We start from the raw sequence: 27,190 nt of genomic DNA on the forward strand, positions 1-27,190 counted from the left end.
TGGCCATATCCGAGCAGCGGAGGGAGGTGGGGGCTCGCCCGGGGCAGGCACAGTCAGCTGGGCTGAGCCAGGCTCAGAATGGGCGGTGGCGGCGGCGGCCTTGTCCTCACAGGAGGCTGCACCGGAAGAAGCTGGTCCTCTTCTGCTGCTCCACTGTGATCTTGACCCCATGGTTGCTTCCCTGCGGGCTGTTCCCTTCCTGGAGTCACAAGTGTGCCGTGTTACTTACTGTGGACTGTCAGCACCACTTAGAACCTGCCAATCATCCAGTCTGTCTGCCCACCACTGTCCACCTAACCACTCCGGCATCCATCACCCCAGATCCAATCACCCGTTAGCCATCCATCCACCCACCCATCCACCCACCCATCCATCCCACCATTCAACTATTCCCTACTAACAACTCCAGTGCCCATCCATCACCCTTCCACTCATCTACATTGATCCCATCCACGCAAACGCTTGCAGTCACCCATCCTCTTCCAATCATCCCACTATCTCCTGACAGTTCATTCACCTTCCATAAACTCAAGACCCATCTTCATCTGCTTTCCAGGATCCCCAGGCCTTCACCCTTTCTTCCCCCTCCCCACAAACACCCACACACCTCTCTCCACACTTTTTTGTTCCTTGTTCCCTCCGGGTATTGAACTGAGGACCTATTGGATACTGGTCCTTCCAAGTGGCTCATCCAGGAGTCACATCCCCCAGCAGTACAAACCATCTTGTTCTCTCCTCTGCCCTCCCTTCATTCCTGCCCCTTCCATCTGTTTACCCATCTATCTATGCTAACCATCCCTATGTCTATCGTGGAGGCAGCCGAGAGGCAGGGAGACAGTGTCCCTCAGGGCCTGGGAGGTATGGGCTCAGAGGTTTCTGCCCCCTGTGCCCCACTGGTGCCCAGGTCCACAGGCTGCCAGAGACATAGGACCTAAATTCCAATCTTTCTCTTACAAAGAAAGCTCTTAAAAAATACATTGATTTATTTGTGCATGCATGTGTGCTCTTACACACACGAATGTGCACGTGCAGGTAGGAGAACAGCCTATAGGAGTCAGCTCTTTCTTCCCACACACCGAGTTATCTTGCCCACCCAGGACGCCAATTCTGACCATGTTAGGTTGAAGTAAAAACAAACATACAAACAGCAGGCACACAAAGCTGCAGGAGCTGTATGCTGCACCTGTCTGGTATACTGGTTTACAGGAATGCTGCTGTTTGGACGTAAGCATCGAGGAGATGCCGCGGAGATACCTTGAGCCTCAGCGGCCACTCACAGCCCAGGATGAGCGCCGCAGGAGCCGTGCAGGACGGGCAGAACTTCACCTGAGCTGTCGAGTACCTCAGGACAAGCACTCTCTGCCCTCTAACCACACAGGCGGGTCTGGGGAAGGGCAGGTGCTGGAGCTGAGGCTCCTGAAGCAGGGACACATTGTGTCCCCCATGTCCCAGGGTTCAGTGACATGCTCAGCTCAGGCAGGAGAGCTTGCTCTCTTTGCTCAGCAAGAGTTTGACCTCCAGCACCCACATCAAAAGCCAGGTATCAGGGCTGGAGAGACAGCTCAGCAGGTAAGACCACTGGCTGCTTTTGCAGAGGACCTGGGTTTGATTCCCACACCCATGTTGTACAGCTTACAGCTGCCTGTAACTCCAGATCCAGGAGAGCTCATGCCCTCTTCTGGGCTCCGAGGGCACTAAGCATGCACATGGTGTGCGGCTATTCAGGCAGGCAGAACACCAAACACATATAAAAACAGTGAAATAAAATCATGAAACAATAACAAAACAAGTCAGTGCTTGTATGGTGGTGCTTAAATCCCAGTGTCAGGGCTGGGGAGACAGGAGGGTCCTGAGGCCGTCCAGAATCCCAACCTAACCAGATGGCTCAACGTTCAGTGAGACCCTGTCTCAAAATCTAAGGTAGGAATCGAAGGAAGACGATACCTGATACACACACACACACACACACACACACACACGAGGATGGTAGACCTGGGCAGTGATGTACTGCCCTGGTCAAGGATGGTTGCATCCTACAGAACCCCACGTGGAGACCTGGGAAGCACCCGGACTCACCAATTTTTTGTCCATTTTTGCTTTGATATCCCTGGCGAGAGTGAAAAATGCCTGTGGAAAGAGCAGGCTGTCAGAGCCCTCTAGTGGTGGAATGTGGCTGGCTGGAGGTGAGGGAGAGGTGCCAGCTAGCCTTTTCTCCTGTTCCCAATTAGGCCCACATCTGTCGCCCTCTGTAAGCACCTTGGGGACAGAGGCCTGCTGTGTGGCCACCTCCCCTAGACCAACAATCCTGTGAGCAGGAGTGGGCATTATACTCAGTTGGTCCTTGACACGGAGTAGTCAGAGGTCCCGAGTAGTTAACTGGTTCCCAGGGGTCTGGAGGACCTGGAGTAGCTACCCCTGGCTGTGTCTGCCCATGCTAATCCCCTACCCTTTTATTTTAGAGAAGTTCTCTCCTAGCCCAGGTCGGCCTCAAACTCCTGTTTCTCCCGCCTCTACTTCCAAAGTACCAGGTTGACAGATGTCACCTGAGGATACACAGGTGTCACCAGCAAGCCTGGCCCCTCCTCTCTCTTGAAAAACACCTACAAATGCCAGTCTGCTTGCCCACTGCCTCATGGAGAGAACATGCAGAGGCAGACTGGATTTCCTATCTCTGTGCAGGGTTGGTGAATTGGGAAGTGGTGCCAGGAAAGAGGGCGTGGAGGTGTTGCCCTTGGGTGGTGGGCCTGGCCAGGGAAGGGAGAATCTGATAGCATGAAAAGGGAACGCAGCAAAGGCTGGGGAGGGTGGGCCCATCCGGGTGGTTTATGGGGGGGGGGGGCAGCAAGGTGGGCAAGGGCCTTGGCCAATGTCCTCTGGGTATCTTATGGGGTGATGTAGATGATTTAGTTTTTTGTTTGTTTCTTGATATGGTCTTGCTGTGTAGCCCAGGCTGGCCCCAGCAATCTTCCTGTCTCAGCCTCCTGAGAGCTGATTACAGGTAGTTCTGCAGATCTGTTTTTGAGTGTCGTTAGGCTGTGTGGGAGAGGTTAGGGGCAGGGGCCAAGCTGGCACTGCCTTGGAGATGGCATGAGGATCAGGGCACAGCTGTGGGACCTGGCTCCCTACTGGGGCTGTGAATTAGCAGTGTGGCTGAGATGAACGCAGCTGGGCCTATGTACGGGGTCGGCTGGAATATGAGCTGCAGTTTTGGTCGTCTGCTGAGAGCCAGTGACATGTGTCCTGAGTGCCCAACAGAGGGCGCTGCAGAGGCCCCATTGGCATCACTGGACTGGGGCCCCTGGGCCAGAGGCCAGCCCCACTGGATCTTCCAAGCTGAATCTCCCAAAGAAAGGCCCCCAAGGCCCCTGAGCATTGATCCCACAAGCCTGTGTCTCCCTGGAGCCTGGGACTCACATTCTCCACATTGATGTTGGCCTTCGCACTGGTCTCCATGAACTTGATCCCATAGTCGAGAGCCAGCTGTAGAAGGGGACACATGAACACAGTGAACTCCCAGTGTCCCTAAGGAATGGGTGCTGGGCTGGCGTTGGCACAAAGCTCAAGTAGTGACAGGCCAGGCCAGGCTAAGGGTGTCACCTTCACTGTGTGATGGTGCTGTACCAAGTGGGGAGGGAGCTAGGGAGAGGAAGTGGGGTGGCCTGCACCAGCTGCTCCTTCTGTGCCTGGCCTTGGTGGGTGCTGGTGACATGACTGAAGCTCACTGCCAAGTTCTCATTGCTGGCCATGAGCAGCCTCTGCCCTCCAGCCCTGCCCGGGATTACCACCTCACCAGGCTCTCTCCTCCATCCCAAGCAAGCCAGCATGGCATGTCATGTCATCCTCTGCTCAAGAGACCATGAAGAGGCCTGTGGGTCCCCCTGGGGTGGGACTGGCTCTGGCACCCACCTTTTCTCCCCGCTCCTTGGACACCTGTCTCTTGTCATTCACGTCACACTTATTTCCCAGTATCATCTTCTCCACATCTGCAGAGGCATGCTGAGGAGAACAGGGTGATCAGGTCAAAGCAGCAGGGGGGTATGGTGATATTTTATTTGTATTCAAATGTTATTTGTATGTTAATAAATAAAGTTGCCCGGGGGTCAGAGCTATTAGCAAGCCATAGGAAAGCAGGAGAGTGGTGGCATACGCTTGTAATCCCAGCACTTGGTAGGCAGAGCTAGGTAAGTCTCTGTGTGTTCAGGGATACAGCCAGAATTGGAGACACACGCCTTTATCTCAATACCAACAATAGAAAACCTGGAGGTCTATACAGACAGGCTGTGACGAGGCGGTCAGGTGGTTGGGTTTACAACCAATGAGAAGGCAGAACAGAAACACTATAAAAAGACAGACACACAGGAAGTGGCTCTGGTTCGGAGAGGTAGGACCACCGCAGGAGGAAGGGTAAGGTTTAGCTCTGAGCTCTGACCTCTTGGCTTTCTTCTTTGCATTGGTTCTGTGTTTCTTATTTAATAAGACAGTTGCTTACATCTACGGGGGGGGGGGGGGGGGTACTACTCAGGGGCTGACAGCCCATGTCCCCAGTTGTCAAACCCTTCTTGACTGTAAAAAAGCTGCTATGGGCCACAGTCATCATGCTCCAGGGCCAGGGCTCCCAGAATGGACCCTGAGAGACCTCACCCATGCCCTCCTGCTCTTCTGTGTTAGCGTGTGGACGTGCACTTGCATGCACACACCATGCACACGCAGCACACCATGTGGAGGACTACTTGGAGTCAGCTGTCTCCTTCCACCATCTGGGCTCAGGGACTTGAACTCAGGAGGCCAGGCTTGCTGGGAAGTGCCTTTACCCATTGGGCAACTTGCCAGCTGAAGCCCCAATGCCTACTTAGACCTCTTTACTCTCTCCTCTCTAGGTTTTAGAAACAAGGCTGTGCCTAGAACAGCCACAACTTCTGCCTTCTCTCCTAGAAATGGCCCCCCTGCAGAGGAGACATCTGGAAGCAGCTCTGCTGTGAGGGAAACACTTCTCCACTCTCTGCCATATCTCTTGTCTACTAGAGGACCACACAGGGGTTCCAAGCCAGTTTCAGGACTCCTCTTTTGACCAAGATGGCTTCTATAGCCAGGGCAAGGCCTTGGCACCTACACAAGCCCAAAGCGATTACTCATAAACAAAGGGCCTGCCTCTCGGCCTGGCCTGGGTGTCCACCAGTCCTGGGTCCACAGTGACATGTGCTCCTTTGTGGCTTTATAGATGGGTAAAGTTCTTGACACCCTAGACCCAATGCTTCACCTGCTTAGTCATCAGGTGGAGCTGGCCAGGGAGGGTATGGGGTGTGGCAGCACCTGGGCAACTAACTGGTCAGAGGACAAAGTTAGCTTTGGGAGGGGAGGTTTGGCTGCTTGCCTCCTTGACGTTCAGGATCTCTTTCTATGACTAGCTGCTGACCTGAACATGGGCTTGGACAAGCTCACACTCTGTTGCGGCTGCAGCTCAAAATGTTTGTAACATGTGGTCCAAATACAAGTCTCAGCTGCTCTAGAACCTTCTCTCTCTATAGAGTCAAAAGCAGAAACGATTGCAAGATCAGGCAAACACTACTGTGTGGGTCCTGGGCCAACGGTGATTTGGGGCAGATGGCTGGCATCTTGGTTCCATTCCCCACTCTCTGCCTGTCCCCCATGTTCCTGGCTCTGGGGTACAGCCTTGGGAGAGGAAGCAAAAAGGTGCCCTCACCTCTTCAATGTTCCGAATCCAATTCCGGATGTTGTCGAAGGACTTCTCATTGGTGATGTCGTAGACCAGCATGATACCCTGGGTGGGGAAAGACATGGGCTTTGAAGGGCCCCACGGGGCAGGCAGTGCACCCATCAGGAGTGGGCATGGCCACTGCCAGAGATGACCACTGTCTCAGCCCAGTCTGTCAGCTTCCCCACCTCCACGGTGACCTTTCTGACTCCCAAGCTAGACCTTGCCACACCCTCTGTTACGAGCCTTGCTGGCTCCCTATGCCAGCAGAAATGTGCACCTGGACTCCCCAAAGGCCTCCAGATTCAGCCAGTGCCTCTTCAGGATGCCTGGCATCATACCCACTATGTGCCAGGCTTACGGCAGGCAGGAACGGGGCTGGGGTGTGCACTCAGGCCCTGCCCTTGGAGGGGTCTAGTCAGCTCCCTAATGAATGTGAGGGGACACCTGACAAGGTCCACAGGTCCCAAGAGATGCAGAAAGCGGCCTCAGCCAGCCTGATCATACTGCCTCACTGCTCCTGTGGAGGAGAAACTGAGGCATAAGGAGATGAGATCTTTTTGATTAAGACTGAAGTCCGGGACACCTGTGTGATGGTTCATGCCTGAATTCCTAGCACTCAGGAGGCTGAGGCAAGAGGACTCCTGTAAGTTTGAGACCAGCCTGGGCTACACAGTAGGATCCTCTCCCCCCCCCCCACATACACACACACACCACACACACACACACACACCACACACACACACACACCACACACACACACACCACACACACACACCAACCACACACACACACACCACACACACACACCAACCACACACACACACACACACCACACACACACACCAACCACACACACACACACACACCACACACACACACACACCACACACACACACACACACACACCACACACACACAACCACTCGCACACACCACACACACACACACACACACACACCACACACCACACACACACACACACACACACACACACACACACACACACACATACACACTCTGGGCTTCAAGGCCCATCGTTGGCTCAGGCCCTGCTTGCTTCTCTCCCCCAGGCACTGGCTACTGGGTACAGTCCTGTGTAGACTGCAGCATCCCATCTCTAAGGCCAAGGAAGAGGAGCTAATCAGCAGGGGCACAGCACAGTGGCGGGCATGTGTGAGGGCCTGGGTTCCGTTCCCAGCACTGAAACAAGAATAAACAGAGTAGCATGAGCCCTCTGGACAAGCTGAAGAAGCAAAGGCTTACCAGTCTGAGGTACAGAGACGGTGCCGAGAGAAAAACTGGCTGGCATGGTGGTACATGCTTTTCATACCTATACTCAGGAGCAGGGAGTATCAGGTAGACACCTGTGAGTTCAAAACCAAGCTAGTCTACATAGTGAGTTCCCGAGCAGCCAGGCTGCAAGTGACACCCTGTCTCAAAACAGGGAATGTGGTTCAGTTGGGAGAGCATTACCTAGAACGCATGAAGCCCTGGGTTCCATGATGACACTTTGTGAACCAGAATGGTAGCACAGGCCTGTCATCCCGGCACTCAGGAGGCTGAGAAAGGATCAGAAGTTCTAGGCCAGCCTGAGCGAAACAGCAAGAACATGCTTCAACAAAAGAACACTGGAGGACACTGCCACCATCTTGGTGCTAGTCTGTCAAGTCTCGGGGTCCTGGCTGCACAGCAGGGCTCATGTCCACACCTGTACTCAGGTCACCGCCATGATCCAAGGAGACACCAGGTTAAGACCGAGGGCGCTATCTGGGACAGGGTGTGGGGATGGGGCACGGAGGGGCTCTGGGTGACTATCTTAGCCCTGAGAAGTCCAGTGGGCAGAGGTACCCCCAGACCCGAGTGCCCTCAAGGAGCAAAACAGGATTAATTTTAACGAGAGTGCTAAGGTTGCAGGCGATAGGATTGAGTTTCCAATGCTGGCTGTACTTCCTGGACGCTCTAAATACTGAATTTAATGTCACCATTCATGTCTTTTGCTCCCAGGCTCCTCAGGTGTCCCCATGATTTCTCAGGCATCAGGCCTGCACAAGGACTTCGACACACACTGTCCTCAGGGTGTGGACAGCCTGCTGGGAGGAACTGGGGCTATGGCCCCCCTCAATGACAGGCTGGGCTACAGCGGGCACAGGTGACAGGGAGATGGGACTCTGGGCAGATGGCCATTTGTTTTCACAGCAGCCCGGGGGCATATTCCACTTTCTCAGAGGTGACAGAGCTGGGGGTGTGACACAGAGTCCTAGGCGGGACTGGGGCTGCTCCTGCCCCTCTGTCTCTTGAGGCCCAGTCTCACACAAGCAGACCCCTTCTTGCTGCCTCCCTCATCTCCATGGGGGAAGTGTATGGGGGTGAACTTGCTGACATGCCCTCTGGCTGCAGGCCCAGGTGGAAGATGGAACAACAATAATCCAAGTAAATCCAGCCTTCAAGGTTTTCTATGGAATTCCGGAGACACTGATGTGGCCCTTCTCAGGACTGAGAGGCTGGCCCGGGTTTGTCCTCCCCCGAAGGATGCGCTTCCTGGAGCTCCTTCCCTTCAACAAAGGATATTCCCACCATTTAAACCCTGCCCTGGGTCTGAGGCCTGGGAGTGTGCGATGTACATGGAGATGACGTGGCAGTTTGGGTCCTGAGTTGCCCGAGGAGTTGGAACACAGGCTCCACAAGACATTAGGCTTGGCCAGGTGTGGCGGCATACACCGGTGATATCCCAGCCTAGGGAGGCTAAGGCGGGAGAACTGAGTTCTCGGCCAGCCTGGGCTACATAGGCTGCACAGAATGGTTTGTCTGAAAACCAAACCAAACAGGGGCTGAGGCAATGGTTCAAGTCCGTGAAGTGCTCACCACATAGGCCTGAGTTTGATCCCTAACCCCACAGGGTGCTGCCTTGCACTGCATTGGGGAGGTGGAGACAGGTTGATCCCTGGAGTTCATCGCCTCTGCGAGTTCCAAGCCAGAGGCACTCAAGGAACAATGCTGGAGGAGAACCTGATCTCTGGCCTCCACACTCATGTACACATATGCATGTGTACCCTCATGAACACACACACACACACACACACACACACACACACACACACACACATTTTTAGAACACATACACAAGCCATCCCAGCACTTGGGAAGTTAAGGCAGGAGTTTTGAGTCCCAGGCCAGCCCAGGTTACATTTGGGATTGTCTCAACAAGATGAAACACAGCAAAAGCCAATCACACACAGGCCTTCGTACTGCCACCAATGACACTTGTTTCCACTGCTAACGCAACAGGAACAACAACGAAGTCAGTACCATGGCACCCCTGTAGTAGGCTGTGGTGATCGTCCGAAACCGCTCCTGGCCAGCTGTGTCCCTAGAAAGAAGGATGGAGGATATTAGTGACATCTCTGGCTGGCTGGATTGGTCCCTCGTCTCTCTGCTTAGGGAGCAGGCACCACCGTTCCCACATTCTGTCACCGGCTTCATGAGGGAGGTGGTGTCCAGGGAGGGGCACCTGAGTTGGTGCGACCATGCCTGGACCAGTCCTGGCACATGAGGTAAGTGATCCCGGCCGGCCGGCCGGCACTGGGGGAGGCTTAGGCAGGATTGTGAGTTCCAGGCCAGCCTGGGATACAGTGAGACACTGTCACAGAATAAAAAAGGGACAGGGTGTGCCTGGTGGTACAGTGTTTGCCTAATACATATAAGGTCTTCAACCTCTACGACTGGGAGGAGCCATGATCTAGTCAGGGACATGCCTTTTTGTCCGAGTCCATGGTTCCTCCCGAGGGCTCTGGATATCTGAATTACACGGAAAGGTCTAGTGCTGAGTCCGAGTTCTACCTCTTGCCTTTAACGACTTCTTATCTGATTGTGAGTGCCACAGTACACATATGGAGTAACTTGTAGGAGTTGGTTCTCTCCTTCTACAGTGTGGGTCCTGGGGATCGAACTCAGGTCGTCAGGCTGGGCAGCAAGCACCTGCTTCACCTGCTGAGCCCTCTTGCTGGCCCTTGGCTTTGGATCTTATTTACTGTGGCCTAGGGGGTGGAAGTCAGTGCCCTGTGTGTGCTAAGGCCACGCTCTGTCACTGGCCTGGAAGCCCTCGTTTTAATGTTATTTTTAGTTCTGAGATGACCTGTTGGTGGCACCTGCAGGGACATACATGGGGACGAATGTTAGCTGCAGCCCAGGCCAGCCTTCCAGTGACCCTCCCTCGGCTGAGAATGCTGAGGGCAAGGTGGAGAGGGAGGAGCCAGGGCAGGTGGCCTGGCTTGCTGGGCTGTGTCACTTTGGACTGGGGCACAAAGGCTCCCTCATGGCCACCCTGTTGGAAGTGGAGAACTCCTATGGGTCCACTTACCATGTGGCTAGGACTGACGGCTGGCTAGGGACAAGGGCACCCAGGAGGCTCCCCCAGAGATATTGGCGAGCCAGGCGATGGCTCATGCCGAGATTAAAGAGAACTGAGCGCGTCCTGGGGGAGGGGCACCTAGGCCCTCTGTTCCCACCCAGGGGTGCCTGGCTGGTGGGTGACCACACCCTTCTGTTTGGTTCTGACAGCTTCTCACTGTGCAGTCCAACTTGTCCTAGAACTTGCTGTGACCCCTGCGTTGCCCCATGAGGGCTGGGATGACAGATGTCCCACTGGGGCATGCTCTTTGAAGTGACTTGGGTCTGTTTGCCCAAGGCTGGCTGGATTCAGCCTCCCCGGATGCTGGACCACCCCCAGGTCCACACCAGTGATGAGGACCTAGATGCTCACACTTCCCTAACTGACTCTGGTGGGGAAGCCTCCCTCAGGGCTGAGGAGTGTGAACACTCATGGCCTCCGGGCCTGGCCTTAGCTTAGGGTTGTTTGTGGGTTTCAGGTCCACACACCAGGAAGTGAGGCCTGGGCTCTCTCCTCAGGGGAGAAAACAGGAAGTGGTATGAGGCCTTTAAAATTTGGGGTGAGGCTGTGGGCTCAGAAGGGAACTCCCAGCTGGGTGCGGTGGCACACACTTGTCATCCCAGGACCTGGGAGCCCAAGGCTGAAGACTCAAGTTCCAGGTCAGCTTGGGCTGCACGGTGGGACCCTGTCACCACAAAAGAGAAAGAGGAAGTTGTAGCCCAGGTGTCTTGTGCTACCACCTCTGCCTACTCCCCAAGATCCTTGGGCGGACAGAGCCACCAGACTGGCATGGTGACAGGAGCCATGGCTTCTGGCCTACCTGTTGAGCATTGGGCCTTCAGGATCCCCTCCATTCCCACATTTGAAAGCTTCCGGAAGTAGTTTCCCTGTCTCTGCTGTCTCTGCTACCTACCTCCTGGGAACCATGGAGGGCTCCCTCCAGGTTCAACATAACCCTGTGCACCCTGGGATACTGAACTCACTGGACAGGTAATTCTTCCCCCAGGTTATGCCCTTAACACAACCGTTAGGCTCCAGTGGCCAGCAGAGCATGGCTGCCTGAGCTGGGTATGAAACTCGAGAACCTTCTGAGGAAAAGGACTGTGTGCCAGGGCCTGGTACCAAGGAATTTTGCTCATTTGGTAGAGTATTTGTCTAGCATGTACGGGGTTCTGGGTTCATCCCCATCAGTGTAAAAACCAGGAGCTGTGATGCACAACTGTCATCTCAGCACTCAGGAAGGGGAGGCAGGAGGATCAGGAATTCAAAGTCACCTTTGGAGCTAGATGTGGTGTGCACGCCTTTAATCCCAGCACTCGGGAGGCAGAGGCAGGCAGATCTCTCTGAGTTTGAGGCCAGCCTGGGCTACATACAGGAGAGCCAGGGCTGCACAGAGAGACTGTCTGTATGTGGGGAGGGGGCACCAATGGTTCTGCTCAGGCCAAGTTGCAGGGCTGCACAAGGCAACAGAACTCACCATATCTGCAGTTTAATCCTCTTGCCATCAAGCTCTATGGTCCTAATTTTAAAATCAATTCCTGAAAGAAAAGGAAGAAGAAAAGGTGTTACTAAGGTCAGGTCACCTCCTGAGCTGCCAGCCTAGGCTGGTGACAGGGGCTGCGGCTCATGGAGCAGCAGCTGGGGGCTGGGTCCTCAGGGTTCTCTGTACCCCAATAAGACTGGAAGCTTTTGGAAGTATCCTCCCCTGCTGGAAGCAGAGCCTGAGACTGTAGGGGCTCAGGGAGCTGGAAGGAAGGTGACAGGTGGTGGGAGGTGGGCAAGACCACTGGAAGGGGCTGGAGGGCATCTCACGCTGGCCCCGCCCTCCCACCACCCTTGCCCAGCCTCACAGTGGGCATCCTAATGCCTTCTACAGACCAGGTCCTGCACAGAGCATCCAGCAGCTCATCTGCCACCCACAGTGCACTGCACTGTAGACAGGCCCATCCTCTCTCCCTAGCCACTGCACAGGTACACTTACTTACTTATTTATTTATATTTTTTGAGACAGGATCTCATGTAGCCCAGGTTGGCCTCAAACTCACTATATAGCTTGCCTTAACCTCCTGATTTTTCTACCTCCACTTCCTAAGTGTTGGGATTATAGATATTTGTCACCAAACCTGGTATACACAGGCTGCTTCTGTACAGACGGACTACTAGCTACCTGCGCCAATGTCACCTCCTAAGACCCCTTCCTGATGGGGCCAGCTCTCTGCCTCTGTACCCCCCTCTGCTGAGAGTGACTTGGAAGCTCTCTGGTGCCCACTGTTACAGCTCTGCCCACTCCAGCCTTCAAAACTACAGGCCTTGGGCTTCAGGTGTAGCTCGGGGTAGAACACTTGCATAGCATTCACAAGGCCTGCAGTTCCACCCAGAGCCGCAAGGCAGACGGCAATGTGGTGGATCGTGCCAGATACACCAACACCTAGGAGGTGGAGGCAGGAGGATCACGAGTTCATGGTTACCTTTGCCTACATAGTGACTTTGAGGCCAGCCTATGTTATATCAGGTCCCAAGATCAACCAAAACCCCAAACAACCTTAACTGTAAGTATGTCCTGAAGATGGCCTTGGCCCCAGAGCTTCCAGGGGGCCCAGCAACAGACCGTCTCTACGGGCGATTGCGCTGTCACTGAACTGAACGAAGGACTCACATGATAGATACACAGTAGAGAAGCCTCAAAGACACGATGCTGAGTGAGAGGAGCCAGATAGGAAGGCCACATATGGAGCGACTAGGCTGCCAGAGCAGCAAATCCAGAGGCGAGGACTGTGCCTGAGGCTGCCAGGCTAGAGTGTGGGGAAGACAAAGGGCTGAGGGGCATGAGGGTGCTGGTGTTTCTCTTTTTGGCACAAGGAGACATTGTAAAATTTATTATGGTGATGGATGTGCAACTCAAAGCATGCCAAAAGGTGCTGAGCTGTATGCTTTAAATGGGTGGATCAATGAGATGTCAGTTATGATAAAGTTATTTATTTTTTTTTTTATTTAAATTTAAGGGCTGGCAAGATGGCTTAGCAGATAAACAGACTTGCTGCCAAGCCTCAAGACTGGGTTTGATTTCTGGAACCCACACATCACTGGCCCCCATAGGCTCATGTATTTGAATGCTTGGTCATTCACAGAGTGAAACTGTTTGAATGGATTAGAAGGATTAGGAGGAGTGGCCTTGGAGGCGGTGTGTCACTGGGGGTTGGCTTTGAGGTTTTAAAGGCCCAGCCTATGAGCCCCAGGAATCCAACTGAAGAGAGGAGATACTGCAGGCGAGGGATGTCGAGATCATGATGGGAGGACATGCAGAGATGACTGGCCACATTAGTGGAAGCCCATGAACTGTGGACTGGTGGCTGTGGAGCCCCTATAGGACTAGACTAGTCCCTCTGGACATGGAAGATGGTTGTTTGGCTCGAACTGTTTGGGGGGCACCCAGGCAGGAGGATCAGGATCTGTCCCTGGTGCATGGGCAGGCTTCTGGGAATCCGGTGCCTGTAGTGTGACACCTTGCACAGCCTTGGTGCAGTGGGAAGGGGCTTGGACCTGCCTAGGCTCAGTGTGCTGGGCTCTGCTGACTCCTCATGGGAGACCTAGATTTTGGGGATGTGGGGTGGCTTGGGAAAGAGGGCTGGGGGGTGGGAGGAGGGAGGAGGGGGGTCTGTGGATAGCATGTGGAGTGAGTAGAAAATTTCTTAATAAAGAAAAAACAAACAAAAAAACAAAACAAAAAGCCCAGCCTATCTCTCCCGGCCTGGATCAGGGTGTAGCTCTCAGCTACTGCTCCAGTGCCTGCATGCTGCCATGCTCCCTGCCGTGATGGTAATACGGTAAAAACCTCTAAAGCTGTAAGCCAGCCCCAATTAAACGCTTCCCTTTGTAAGAGTTGTTGTGGCCATGGTGCATCCTCCCAGCAACAGAACAGTGACTATGGCACCGGCCCTCTGCAGCCATGCTGTCCCCTGGCAGGACCCTAGGGGCTTTCACACTTGTGCTTCTTCTCTCTTCCAGAATGTTCTTTGCTTCCACAGTCACCTGGTGCCCCTCTCCTGCTCAAGCTGTTCAAAATGGCTTTGTGGGGGCCTTCCTCCACCATTACCACTCAACAGTAGACATACCAAAACACCCATCCCATGGCATGCAAGAGAGATGGCTGATGATATTCAAATTATTTTCATACTATGACATGTTGCTTACATAGGAACTCTGAATATATTCCATAGATTTTTTTTTCTGGTTTTCTTGAGACAGGGTTTCTCTGTGTAGTTTTGCGCCTTTCCTGGAACTCACTCTGTAGCCCAGGCTGGCCTCGAACTCACAGAGATCCGCCTGCCTCTGCCTCCCGAGTGCCGGGATTAAAGGCGTGCGCCGCCGCCACCACCCACCTTTTTTTTTTTTTTTTTTTTTTTTTTTAAATATATAGTTTTGGGAGGTGAGGATGTACTTCAGGAGACAGCTTTCTCTTTCCATCATTTGGGTCCCAGAAATTGAACTCAGGTTGTCAGGCCTGGCTGCAAGGGCCTTTACCTGCTGAGCCATCTCATTGGCCTACATTTTTTTTAGACAGGACCTCACTGTTTCATGAACTTTCCTGGTGATATGAACAGGCCTCTATCCAAGTCTAACAACAGACCAAAGGAACAATTCCACCCAAGCCTGGCTGGGTGAACCATGTGGACTCGGTTATAGGAGCATGGTAAGGAGGTCACTGAAAGGTGCATGACAGACCTCCATCGCCTCGTGGATGGAGTCCACTCTCACCTTACACACTCTGTACTCTAGCACTCACTGAGACTCCATGCAGCGGGGAGCAGCAGATGTTGTAGGCAAAGGTCTGCGGAGCCTCCCTATCCCACCTTTAGTGAAGGTCAACAGTCACGTTATCAAGGCTCTAAGGTGTGAATCTGAGACTAGCCAGGGCTATATAAAGAGACCCTGTCTCAGAGAGGGAGAGAGACAGGGGTGAGGGGTGGGGGAGGGAGGAGGTGGCTCTTACACTCAGAGGACAGCACCACAGACCCTGTAGCCCAAGCTGACCTGGAAACTCACAGTGATTCTCCTGCCTCAGCCTCCCTAGTGCTGGGATTACAAGCACCTGAGTCCTCTGTAGATTTTTAGTCCTCTCTAGAGGAGACACAGACTACCCACTGTCCAGACTGGCAAATGGCAGTAGCTAAAGATGCTTGCCAATAAGCCCATGACTTGAGTTCAATCCCTAGAATCCACATGGTGAAAGAGGAGAACCAACTCCTACGAGTTGTCCTTTCACCTCCACACATTGGCCATAGCGCGCGCGCACCCCCCACCAACCAAATTAATAAATGTTAATTTAAAACTTTTTAAAATATGGGGGGGGGGCTGGGGCTGTGGTTCAGTCGGCAGAGGGCTTGCCTAGCCTGCACACAGGCCTCAGTTCCACCCTTAGCACCACATAAACCGGTGGTGGCACAGACCTGTCATCCCAGCGCTTGGAGGTAGAAGAAGGAGGTGAGGAGTTCAAGGCCAGCCTTGGCTACAAATAAGTTTGAGGCTACTTGGGAGGCTAAGGTAGGAAGAAAGATTGAGCCTAAGATTAGGCCAGCCTGGGCAATCAATCTCTCTCTCTCTCTCTCTCTCTCTCTCTCTCTCTCTCTCTCTCTCTCTCTCTCTCACACACACACACACACACACACACACACACACCCCGCTGGTGAGATGGCTCAGTGGGTAAAGACACTTGTCACATAGGCTGCGTTTGACCCAGGACCCCACACGATGGAAGGAGAGAACTGACTCCTGCCAAGCTGTCCTCTGCCCTCCACATACGCACTATGCAGTCAACACCCCCACACAAATACATAAATGTGGTCAAAAAAAAATCAGGCTGTGACTGGGGCTCACTTGGCAGACTGCTTACCTACTATCTTGGACTCTACCCCCAGCACCTAAAAAAACTGGGTATGCTGGTGTATCCCAGCAATCCCAGAACTCAGAAGACGGAGATGGGGATTAGGAGTTTAAGGTTATCCTCAGCTACATAGGGACTTCAAGGCCAGCCTGGGCTACATGAAGCCTCATCTCAAACAACAGAAAGATGGTGAGATAACACCGCTACAGTGTCTGCTGAAACAATGAATGAGCCCAAGGAAGTGGCTGGGCTCTGAGCCTGGCTTGAGAACTGATTTCGGGGGGCTGCAGGGCCAGGTTCACACCCCAAATAATTTATTCGGCTCTGGAGAACCACAGGGGCACAGCTTCCAGAAAAAAACACTGAACACATAGAGAACAGCTGGCTGCCAGTAAGGACGAACCTTCCTGCATAATTTTAGGACTAAGAGGCTGGGGCAGACTCTACCCGAGACATTACCCAATGTGTCACACATGCCCAGTGACACACAAAAGTCCAGGGCCACTGTGTAACCAGCCCTGGCCATGAATCTGCTTTAGTCTAGAGCTCTCCTAGTTTCTATTAACACAAGAACTGAATTAGGAACTGTAAACTTTATGAGGCTATAACTTCAAGGTCAAGGAGATGAACTTTCCTAGAAGACAGAGGTCTGTGGGAATGCGATGCTGATTTGGGGAGGGAGGAATCCTGGTTCAAGTGTTACTTCCACCTCGCTGGGTGATCTGACTGAGTTACCCCACCTCACTGGAGGGGGGCGGGCCGTCTCCCAGGGACTCTGAAGGACTAAGTTGGTTTTCTGCTCAAGAGTTTTAAACCATCCAGATGGAGATGGTCAGTGGTCAGATGTGTGGTAGACCTGTGTGAGGCCATGGGCTCCATCTCCAGTAAAAAAACTGAACAAGCACATGTGAGATGTAAAATACGTATCACTGGCCTACAAGAGGGCTCAGCACCGGGTAAAGGAGCTCACCACCAAACCTGACGACCTGTCCTCTGACCTCCACACACTGGCCACAGCACACACGTCTACATGCACACATGCACGCGCTATACACACACACACACACACACACACACACACACCCGATCAAAGTAATAAATATTATCTAAAACCTTTTTAAAATGGGGGGGGGGGGCTGGGGCTGTGGTTCAGTTGGCAGAGGACTTGCCTAGCCTGCACACAGATCTCAGTTCCACCCTTAGCACCACCTAAACCAGAGGTGGTGGTACACACCTGGGTCCTGGGACCCACTCTGTGGAAGAAAAAAACTAACTCCCACAAGCTGTCTCTTGACTTGGGCATATGTGCGCACACACTAAATAAATGTAACAAAACCCGCAGAGCAGGGAGGCTCATATCTGTAATTCCAGCATTGGGGAGACAGGGGCAGGCAGATTTCCATGAGATCCAGGACAGCATGGTTTACACAGCGAGTTCTAGGCTAGCTTGTTATAAACAAACAAACAGAGGCTAGGACGTGGCTCAGTCCACCAAGTGCTCACTTACCACACAAGCATGAAGACTTGCGTTTGGTCCCTGGCATCCACGTGAAAATACCTGGGCATGGTGGCAGGAGCTTGCACTCCCAGCACTGGTGATACGGACAAAGAAGGGTCCTGGGGCCGGCCGGCCAGCCAGCCCAGCCACCTGGTGAGCTCCAGGTTCAATGAGAGACCCAGCAAGGACGGTTTGGTGGGTAAAGGTACCGGGCCACAGGCCTGGCCACCTAAGATCAGTCCCCAGGACCTACACGGTGGAAGGGAAGAACAAGCTCCCACAAGTTGTCCTCTGATCCCCAATGTGCACCAGCATGCATGTGCCCTCTCAGTAAAATAAAAATAAATAAACTAATAAAAGAAGCAAGGTGGAGAGAGGCTGAGGAACAATCTCCAGCCTCCTGCACACACACACACACACACACACACACACACACACACACACTCTAAAGCAAACAAAAACCACCCTGAATGAATACATTGGTAGTGACTGGGAAGTGTCTGAGGCCGGGAAACTGAGGTCTGTGCGGAAAGCAAGCCAGAGCCTGTGGACAGCTACTGTCATTTCCTGCTTGGTCTTCACCTAAGGGCGACTCCAAGGCTGGACATCTGGGTGGGGAAGGGGAGAAGCTTCAGATGCACCTGTGCCCAGGGGTGCCTAAACCCTCTCTTTCCCCCAGATGGACCTCTTCACTCGTCGTATAGATCTAATCCTCAACCACCCAGGGCACCAGCCAAGACAGTGCCACATCTACTCTAAACCAACTCAGATCAGAGAGGGTTAGAGCTTGTTCAAGGATGAACAGCACCTGGACTCCAGGGATGATTTTTCTGTCTAGTTCTCCGTACTTGACACCTGACGCGTGACTGTTTTAGAGTGCCCACCAGGAAGGATGGCTTCGATGACATTAGCACACAACGGTCTGGTCAGGGCGACAATACAGCTTAGTTGACATTACACAGAATTCATTCCCTAAGTTTTCCTTTTCTTTCTGAGGCAGAGTCTCATGTAGCTCAGACTGGCCTTAAACAGTCTATGTAACCAAGGCTGACCTTGAACTCCTGACCCCCCTGCCTCCACCTCCCTAGTGCTATCATTACAGGTGTTCACTAGCACATCTGGTTTCCAGGTGCTGGGGATCGAACCCAGGGTTGCAATGACTGAACAACAGCTTGGCTTGGATACACCAGGCCTAGGGACCATTCTCTCGTTCCAGGGCCATACAGGACGCAGATCACTATGATTGACAGGAGTTACCTCCAGGTCCAGCCTTCTCAATTCGGGCCATGACTATTCATGGCAAGGAGCAAGGTCTGCGCCATTTCTGACGTCAGAACGTGGGCTATCACAAGCCAATTCTATTCAGCTGTACCGTGAGGCAGCCCTGGGGGAAAGCTGTTCAGAAAGTGACAGGTGGTGTCCTGAGCCTGTGACAGGGAAGTCGAGGCTGCGTGTGGCCACAGCTGGTCTTAGTTTCTCATTGGAACTTTTCTTGCCCTCACATCCCCACGGGGATGACAGGTGCTATCACCGCTCGTCAGGCAGAAGACAGGAGGACTTTGGAGTCCTGACTTAAAAGCGGATTGATGGTGCTGGCCCTGGGAGGGTATAAGCCGACACCTCTCGGGGACGGCCGGGCCTTGAATGTTGGGGTCAGGCACACCTGGGTTCAAATCTCGTCCCTGACACCTGTCGACTGTGACCTTCAGTGCCCGCCACTCCCTCCCTCAGTTTCCAATTCCTCCTCCAGCGACACAGCACCCGACACGCGAACACGGCAGTGTTTGACACTGCCCAGGCCGAGCCTGCCACATAGGAGATGATGCACGAGGTCAGGCGTCACCTCCGTGCCTCGGTTTCTACTTCTACACGACGGGGATCCCCCCCAAAGGACAGTCCCCAGGGCTGCTGCGTAGACGCGGAGAGCTGACAGGCGCCAGGACCCCAGCCCAGGGTAGGCTCTTCCTCGGACAGCAGCAGCCTGCGTGTTCCCGTCTGCACCTCGTCCCGCCACAGCCGGGGCTCCCCTCGGGGAGCTGGAGGCCACCGCGGGTCCCCGTCAGGCCCCGCGACCCTCCCGGATCCTCGGCTCGGGTGGATCCTGAGTCGATCCCTCAGCCCAGCCCCGCAGGGGCGCGCCCAACTCGGGCCCCCGGCCGCCCCAAGGCCCCGCTACCTATGGTGGAGATGAACGTGGAGTTGAAGGCGTCCTCGGAGAAGCGGAACAGGACACAGGTCTTCCCCACCCCCGAGTCCCCGATCAGCAGCAGCTTGAACAGGTAATCGTAGGTCTTCGCCATATTACACTCTCTCCCCGACGGGAAGTACGGCCGGCGCCTCGCCACTGGTCGCTAGACCCGTCGGTCATCGCAGATCCCGCCCCCTATTGGCCCTCGGCCCGCCGCGCGTCACCGAAGCCGACGCCCGCCCTCCCGAGCCCCGCCCGTCGCAGGGAGCCCAAGGGAAAGAGGCGAATCCGGCGCAGAGCCGGAAGCAGCCGGGCCGCACAGCTCATTGGCTGACCCTTGGGGTAGGGAGGTTTGTGATTGGCTAGTGGTGGAGAGGCGAGGGTAAGGGCTTCAAATGACCAGCGGTGGGTGTGGCTACATCCTGGCCCCGCCTTCTCATCCCCCCTCAACCCTTCAGTGGCCTCGCCCCGCCCCCGACGGGAGGGACCCCCAACGATTCCGCGCGCTGGCTGCTGAGGCAGTGGGAGGGGCGGGCGGGGTGAGGGTGCGCATGCGTGCTGGGAAGACGGTTGGCTCCAGCAGAGGGCGCACGCGCGCGGAGGACGCCCGGCTTCCCGCCTTCAGCGCCCGCGCAGGCGCAGTCGGCGCCAAGGCGGAGCGCGGGAAGCAGACGGGTGGCTGTGTTGCCCTCCGCGGAGGTGAAGTGGCGCTGCTTAGGGTGGGCTCCGGGCTCGCTCCCCAGCCTTGGCGCTCACCCACCACGGGACACACTCGGGGCGAGGCCGCCACGAGCGAGGCCCCGAGGCGCACCCCGCGGGCGATCCCAGAGGCCTCAGCGCGGGCCGGGGGTTGGCGGGACGGTGGCCGGTCCAAGTCATGGCAGCGTTTGTCCTGTGCCTGCAGCTGCTCTACACACTTAGAAAAATGCAAGATCCGCCGGGCGGTGGTGGCGCACGCCTTTAATCCCAGCACTCGGGAGGCTGAGCCAGGCAGATCTTTGTGAGTTCGAGGCCAGCCTGGGCTACAGAGCAAGTTCTAGGAAAGGAGCAAAGCTACACAGAGAAACCCTGTCTCGAAAAACAAAAACAAACAAACAAGAAAAAAGTTTAACGGATGAGGAGCGGACAACGTAGCTCCTCCAGCAAAGGCACTTGTTAACAAGCCTGAGGATCTTAGTTCACTTCCTGGCATGGAACGAGAGAACCAACTTGTGTAAGTTGTCCTCTGACCTCCGCACATACGTAGGTCCTGTGCCACCCTCCCTCTTCTCCCCAAAAGATAAAAATCTGTGGGGAGCAGCATCACGATTAACACTAGGGGCCCACAAGATGGCCCCGTGGTTAAGATGCCAAGCCTGGCAACATGGTAGAAGAGAACCAGCTTCTACAAGTTGTGCTCTTGCCTTCACAGGCAGACAGATGCCGAGTAAATAAACACAGTTAAAAGATGACATGTGTATTCTTATATGAGGGCGAGGAGACGGCTCAGTGCGTGAAAAAACACTGGCCCGGTCTTAGATCACAGCTTAGGTCAAGCCTGTCTTCCCCCGCATAACTGATGATGCAGGTAGGCTCTAGGCTAACTCACCAGGTTATCTGATGCTGCCTGCTCAGAGGAACAACATGAATTAAATGGGCCCCTTCCCACTTCCCCTGCATCCTGCCAGCTGGGAATCAGACAGCTGGACTGCAAGCTCTTCCTGTAGACTACTCGGCCACATGGCATGGAACCACTCCCTATAAAACCTGTAAGACCACCCTGCTCTGCCACATTGACCTGAATTCTGAGTTCCTACCATGCCGTCTGCCTGCCTGCTTGCCTGTCTGCCTGCCTGCCTATGGCCACAGGATCTGAAACCTTAGAACTCCTGCCCTGCTACTGCTTGTCTGTCTAGGTGTTAATAACTCTCCTAATAAATATTTTTCCTGAAAGGATAATCTGTCTCAGTATCCCCCTGGAAGCTCAAATCGAAAACCTTTCACAATGTAAGATGAGGACTGAGTTTGAATCCCCAGAACCTACATAAAAAGTTGAGTGTGGTAGAACTCATCTGTAATTTTTTTTTTTTAATTTATTTATTTTTTTTGTTTCTCAAGACAGGGTTTCTCTGTGTAGCTTTGAAGCATGTCCTGGAACTCACTTTGTAGACCTGTCTGGCCTCGAACTCACAGAGATCCACCTGCCTCTGCCTCCGGAGTGCTGGGATTAAAGGTGTGCACCGCCACCGCCGCCTGCCGCCGCCGCTACCACCATTACCACCACCGGCACCGCCATCACCACCACCGGCTTCATCTGTAATTCTAATACTCATAAGGTCAAATGGAAGACAGAATCTCTGGAAGCTCAAAGGTAAGCATGTCAGCAGTGTACAAAACAAAACAAAACAAAACAAAAACCCTGTCTCCAACAAGGTGAAAGTCAAGCATAGACAACTGGGGTTGTCCTTTGACCTTCTCATACACATAGACACACACACCTATGTATATGAAAAGGGATGACATAACAAAAAGCCAGTTGGCAGAGGATTGGAAGTTCTTTTCTACCTGGACTGTCTGTAACAACCATATGCAGAAAAAAGGCTACCATATACACATATGGAAGAGGCAGGTCATGAGTCTTGTAGGCCAGTGCTTTTGAGGAGATGCCTGTTCTCTGCTCACAAGCCCATTCTCATTCTCAGAAGCACTATCTCTTTCTTTCTAAACTGTCTAGTTTTATGTCCCCGGTACAATCCTTTGTCCTGGTATATAAGAGCCTGGAAACCCGAGTAGGTGCTCCTGGGACGCACCTATAAAAACAAGGAGGCCTTGTGTATGCCAGGCAAATGCTTTGATGCTGACCCTCATTCCCAGGCTAGAAATTGGTTTCTGAGTCAGATCACCATGGAATAATGGCAAGAATTTGATCTATGGTTTCCTGTTCCTCAGAGGTAGTCTGCTTTTAAGTTACTCTGGAACATTAGAAAGGCAGTGATTCACCTAAGGACATGTAGAAAGCTGGCCTCTGTCTGCCTCTTCTCCCTTCTCATTCAGCTTATTGTTTTCATCCACCTCTGCTTGGGAAGTTTCCATCAGAACTGATGCCCACTTTCTAGGCCTCAGCCTCTGTGGCAGTTACTTCTCTTGACTACCTCCGCAAAGTCTTTTTCTTGGTACTCTCTTCATGGTAGTTGCCTCTCTCGTCATTTCCACCTCCCCTTCACTAAGCACTGCAGAATCTGTAGATTCCTGTTTGTATTTCAATATTGGTGTTCTGCAAATTCTTTCCATCTGACTGTCATTTTCTGGATGATTTTTCCCGTAGCTTCTAATATCTCCATGGTGATAATTCTAAATTCCTCATCCAGGGGCCAGTGAGATAGTTTTGTGGGCAATGGTGTTTGCCACCAAATGTGACAACTTGAATTAGATTCTTAAGCTCTATGTGGTGGGGGTTCAAGGTGGCCAGTGTGGAAGGCAGAGAAGGGTGCAGCGCCTGTAAGCTGTGGAGGTCAAGCCTTGATGTTCTGGAAGCTGAACCAGGAGGATTTGAAGCAGAAGATGCCTGAGGATGTCATCTCCTCCATTCAGACTCCCTCATCTATGCATGTGGCTCTGCTGGGAGTCACTCCATATATCTTAAAGCATATGAAGATTGGGAGTCACATGTGGATGCATGACATGAAGAACCAATGACAGTTTCTCCTGTGTGTAGAGGACTTGGCCCAGAAAAGGGTAAGAATGATTGAATGGACATAAAAATTCTACCTGTTAAGAACAAGTTGGGCTGTGGGAACTGACATTCATAGCTGAAATATAGAAAAGACAAAAAGATGTCTTGTGGTTATAGTCTGTCCTTAGGCCTGTGGTGTCTACTTCTGTGAGTGCTGACGGAATTGTCAGTAATAGCAAACTGTAAGGGGATTATGTCTGAAATAGCGCTGTCTTGGCAGTCATTTCTGTTTACATCTCTTCTTCTGTTCAGAGTGTGTTTATGAAGAGTCTGACAGAAGTCTGCATATGCTCACAATGACCATCAGTCTATATTTTTAGTAAACATCCAAGTGGTGGAAGAAGAGACTCAATTTCTGCAAGCTGTCTTCAGACCTCTATGAACATGCTATGGCATGTACCACATACACAGACCCATACACACACAAAATAAATGAGTAAATAGTGTTAAAAAAATAAATTACTCATCCATTGCCCATATTTAATTGCTTTCTGGTCATTATCCAGACTAGCTTGTTCTAAATTACCTTGTGGGTGAAACTGAAATAATTTTTGAAACTTTTAAAAATCTCTCTCACATCCTGATTCTTTGTGTATAACTGCTGTGTGTATCAGTGTGTATGGCTGTGTGTGGGGGCCAGAGGTTGACTTTGTCATGTGCCTTCCTTAATCACTCTCTACCATACTGTTTGAGACAGGATCTCACTGAACCTAAAGCTTGCCAATTTGGCTCAACTTCCTGGCCAGAGAGCCTCCCATCTCCATCTCCCCAGTGCTAGGCTCAGAGGTGCAGACCTCCATGCCTGGCTTTTTCATATGAGTGCTAAAGATGGAACTCAGGTTCTCAGGCTTACTCAGCAAGCACATTACTGGTTGAGTCATCCCCCTATCCCACATTCTGGTTCTTAAAGAGGTTCAAATCCATTTCCATTACCATAGTCCCCTCATCTTACCCCTCCCTGTCCATGTTAGAATCCACTCCGATGTGCTCATTCTTAATGGTTACCTAATATCCACCCTTGCCTTGCTCCATCCCACACAATCTGGTTCTAACCTCACTCTCTTCTCTCCTCAAGGCTGGGACAAGTCAGCAAACACTGGGCCCTTTTTGTTGTTAGTTTAGCCTTCTTAGAGTCTCAAAACTTGCCAAACCTGACTATATCCTAAGTCAACACCAGAGATACTGGGAAATTTTTCAGTTACAGTCACACTGGAGATTACCCTCACTGGCTCCAATTCTCCCATTGTGGTGGTAAGCAAAGCTGAACACTTATTTAAGTGCTGAGGCACAAAAGTGACTAAAACCATCCTGAGTTTAGACTCCAACCCAGTGGGATGAGGAAGGAGAAGAGACCTGTGTAAAGTAAGGACTTTGATTTTACGATGATAGTATGGCGCTCAGGGGAGGGTTGTGCTATTTAAAGACATCTGTACCATCTGAACTCATGGTCCACACTGAATAGGGAAGCTCTTGATTGTATTTGGTTAAGAAAATAGTTTGCATTTTGTGCTAATATTATGAAAGCCTTCATTTCTCTTTCTTGAGACAGGGTCTCAAATATCCCAGGCTGGCCCGGAACTCACTGAGATCCGCCTGCCTCTGCCTCCTGAGTGTGGGGACTAAAGGTGTGCACCACCTTACCTGACTCTTTTGGAGCCAGGTTCTCACTCTAGCCTAGGCTAGCCTGTAGCACTACACCAGGTTCTCACTCTAGCCTAGGCTAGCCTGTAGCACTACACCCAACAAAAACTCCCCACTTTCTTCACTTCCTTCACCCCCTTGAAGGTAAGATTTCAATGCAAACACGTGAGAACAATTGCGGTAATGAAACTGTAGTGACTGACAGGCTTACCCCATGTCCCTGCCACCCAGTCAAACAGGAAGGTCACTTCTCCCTTATAGTGACTGCAACTGCTGTCCCAGATAGTCTCCTTCAAAAGTTTTTTTTTTTTTTTTTTTTTTTTTTTTTTTTTTTTGAGACAGGGTTTCCCTGTGTAGCTTTGCGCCTTTCCTGGAACTCACTCTGTAGCCCAGGCTGGCCTCGAACTCACAGAGATCCGCCTGCCTCTGCCTCCCAAGTGCTGGGATTAAAGGCGTGTGCCACCACCGCCCGGTTTTTTTTTTTTTTTTTTTTTTTTGAGAGAGGGTTTCTTTGTCTAACAGTCCTGGCTATCCTGGAACATACTTTGTAGACCAGGCTATCCTTGAACTCACAGAGATCCACCTGCCTCTGCCTCTCAAGTACTGGGATTAAAGGCGTACGACGACGACGCCACCACCACCTGGCTCAGAGGACAACTTTTATTTCTGTTTTATGTGTGTATGCCTGCTTATCTATGTGTGTACCACCTAAGTACAAGTGTCCTTTTAAGGCCAGAAGTGGTTGTTGGGTCCCCTGAAACTGGAGTTACAGATAGTTGTGAGCTGCCCAGTGTGGGTGCTGGGAACTGAACTCAGGTCTCTTCAAGAGCTGAGCCATTTTTCCAGCCCTGAAGACCATCTTTTGGGAGTTGGTTCTCACCCTCCACGGTGGCATCCAGGAATCCAGTTCAGGTGGTCACTCTTGCACAGAAGACACTTTTACCCTGAGCAGTCCTGCCAGCCTCTATCCTGGGTCAATGACATTTTCCCACCCTGCCTTCCTCCTGTAAAACCAGCCACAGTATTTCTGAAACTAAATGCTAAGCAGGTTTCCTAATACTGCTGTTTATTTCTATTTCTGACCAACCAAATTGCAGTTTTTATGGATCAGTCTACCTTTCACTCTTCTGTTTTCTGCTTGGCTTTGTGTGTACCACGGGAAGCCTGGTCCCAACAGGCCGTACGTTTTCCTAAATAGGACAGTAGAAACCTTTCTCTCACCATCTATTAACATCCGTCCCACTCTGCTCAACCCAGTTTAGGCACGGTTAGGAATCACAAAGGACAGGCCATCCTGAGTGACAGAAGCCACGTGCTGTCACCTGAAGTATGGAGATTATCATCTTTGTACTGTGAAGTCACGGTGTAAGGCAAAGGAGCTGCTTGCCGAGCTCTTGGCACCGTCTCCTTCACTTTACATTCTGCTAACATTTGTTGAAGCAAAATGGTCTGTGTGCCTGCACATTCTAAAACACAGCTGGGATCTGTGGGGAAAGGATTGCTGCCAAGCCTGAAGATTCCAGAACCCAGATGGTGAAAGTAGAGAACCAGCTCCTCCAGGTCGTCCCCTAGCCTCCATATACTCACCACTGTGTGCATTTAAATGCACAAGCGCACATACACCAAACATTAAAAAGAAATCTACACAACTTAACCCTGAAGACATTCATACCATCCCTTCTGCAGCTCGGGAAACGCTGCAGAAGAGGTGGAGACAAGGTAAGAGCTAGAATGGGAAAGGGCTGGGAAATGACATCATCTGGGCCAGCTAGCGCCATCAGAATCCTAACACTGAATTACTATAAAGTCCACACTAGGTCTGCACAAGAATGGGACAGTCAACAGCCCAGGTGTTGATGGAGGAGGGGCCTGGGAGCCCCATCCCTCAGTGTAGAACTAGTTTGATGATAGAGTCAGAAAGGGGAGGAATAGTTGTGAACCCACTGATGATCCCACCAGGTTCCAGCACAAAGTTGCAAACCTACAATCACAGATAGCCTTGGTTTAACTCAATATATCGCAAAGCAAAACCAAAATGAGGCCAGTAGGGATGGAGATGGGGTGTAAAGGAGTGGGAAGGAAATAAAGGGTGTGTGTGGAATAACCATAATGTATTATATATATAACCACAAAATGGTCAAGGAACTGAAAAATAAACGCATACACA

The 27,190-nt window shown here is 52.3% G+C and overlaps 1 protein-coding gene across 1 annotated transcript; it reads right to left on the reverse strand.

Annotated features, from left to right (window-relative positions):
• On the reverse strand, positions 1–20,481 carry Rab8a (RAB8A, member RAS oncogene family). The gene is made up of 8 exons (XM_006989881.4): positions 19,659–20,481; positions 11,581–11,641; positions 9,023–9,083; positions 5,702–5,779; positions 3,907–3,996; positions 3,415–3,480; positions 2,077–2,127; positions 1–199 (listed from the first exon to the last, which is right to left on the reverse strand). The coding sequence occupies exons 1-8, from the start codon at positions 19,780–19,782 to the stop codon at positions 107–109; spliced, it is 624 nt and encodes a 207-aa protein (XP_006989943.1). The 5' UTR covers positions 19,783–20,481; the 3' UTR covers positions 1–106.
• Positions 20,482–27,190: the final 6,709 nt, after the last annotated feature.

The sequence above is a fragment of the Peromyscus maniculatus genome, chromosome 17 (genome assembly GCF_049852395.1).
Source record: "Peromyscus maniculatus bairdii isolate BWxNUB_F1_BW_parent chromosome 17, HU_Pman_BW_mat_3.1, whole genome shotgun sequence".
Classification (NCBI taxonomy): domain Eukaryota; kingdom Metazoa; phylum Chordata; class Mammalia; order Rodentia; family Cricetidae; genus Peromyscus; species Peromyscus maniculatus.

Excerpts from the sequence above, each read along its gene's own strand:
- Rab8a (XM_006989881.4), bottom strand. The coding sequence starts at position 19,782 with ATGGCGAAGACCTACGATTACCTGTTCAAGCTGCTGCTGATCGGGGAC. Across the intron at positions 11,642-19,658 it reads CACGTTCATCTCCACCATAG|GAATTGATTTTAAAATTAGG; the intron begins GTAGCGGGGCCT and ends CTTTTCTTTCAG. Across the intron at positions 3,481-3,906 it reads CCAAGGAGCGGGGAGAAAAG|CTGGCTCTCGACTATGGGAT; the intron begins GTGGGTGCCAGA and ends CCCCTTCTACAG.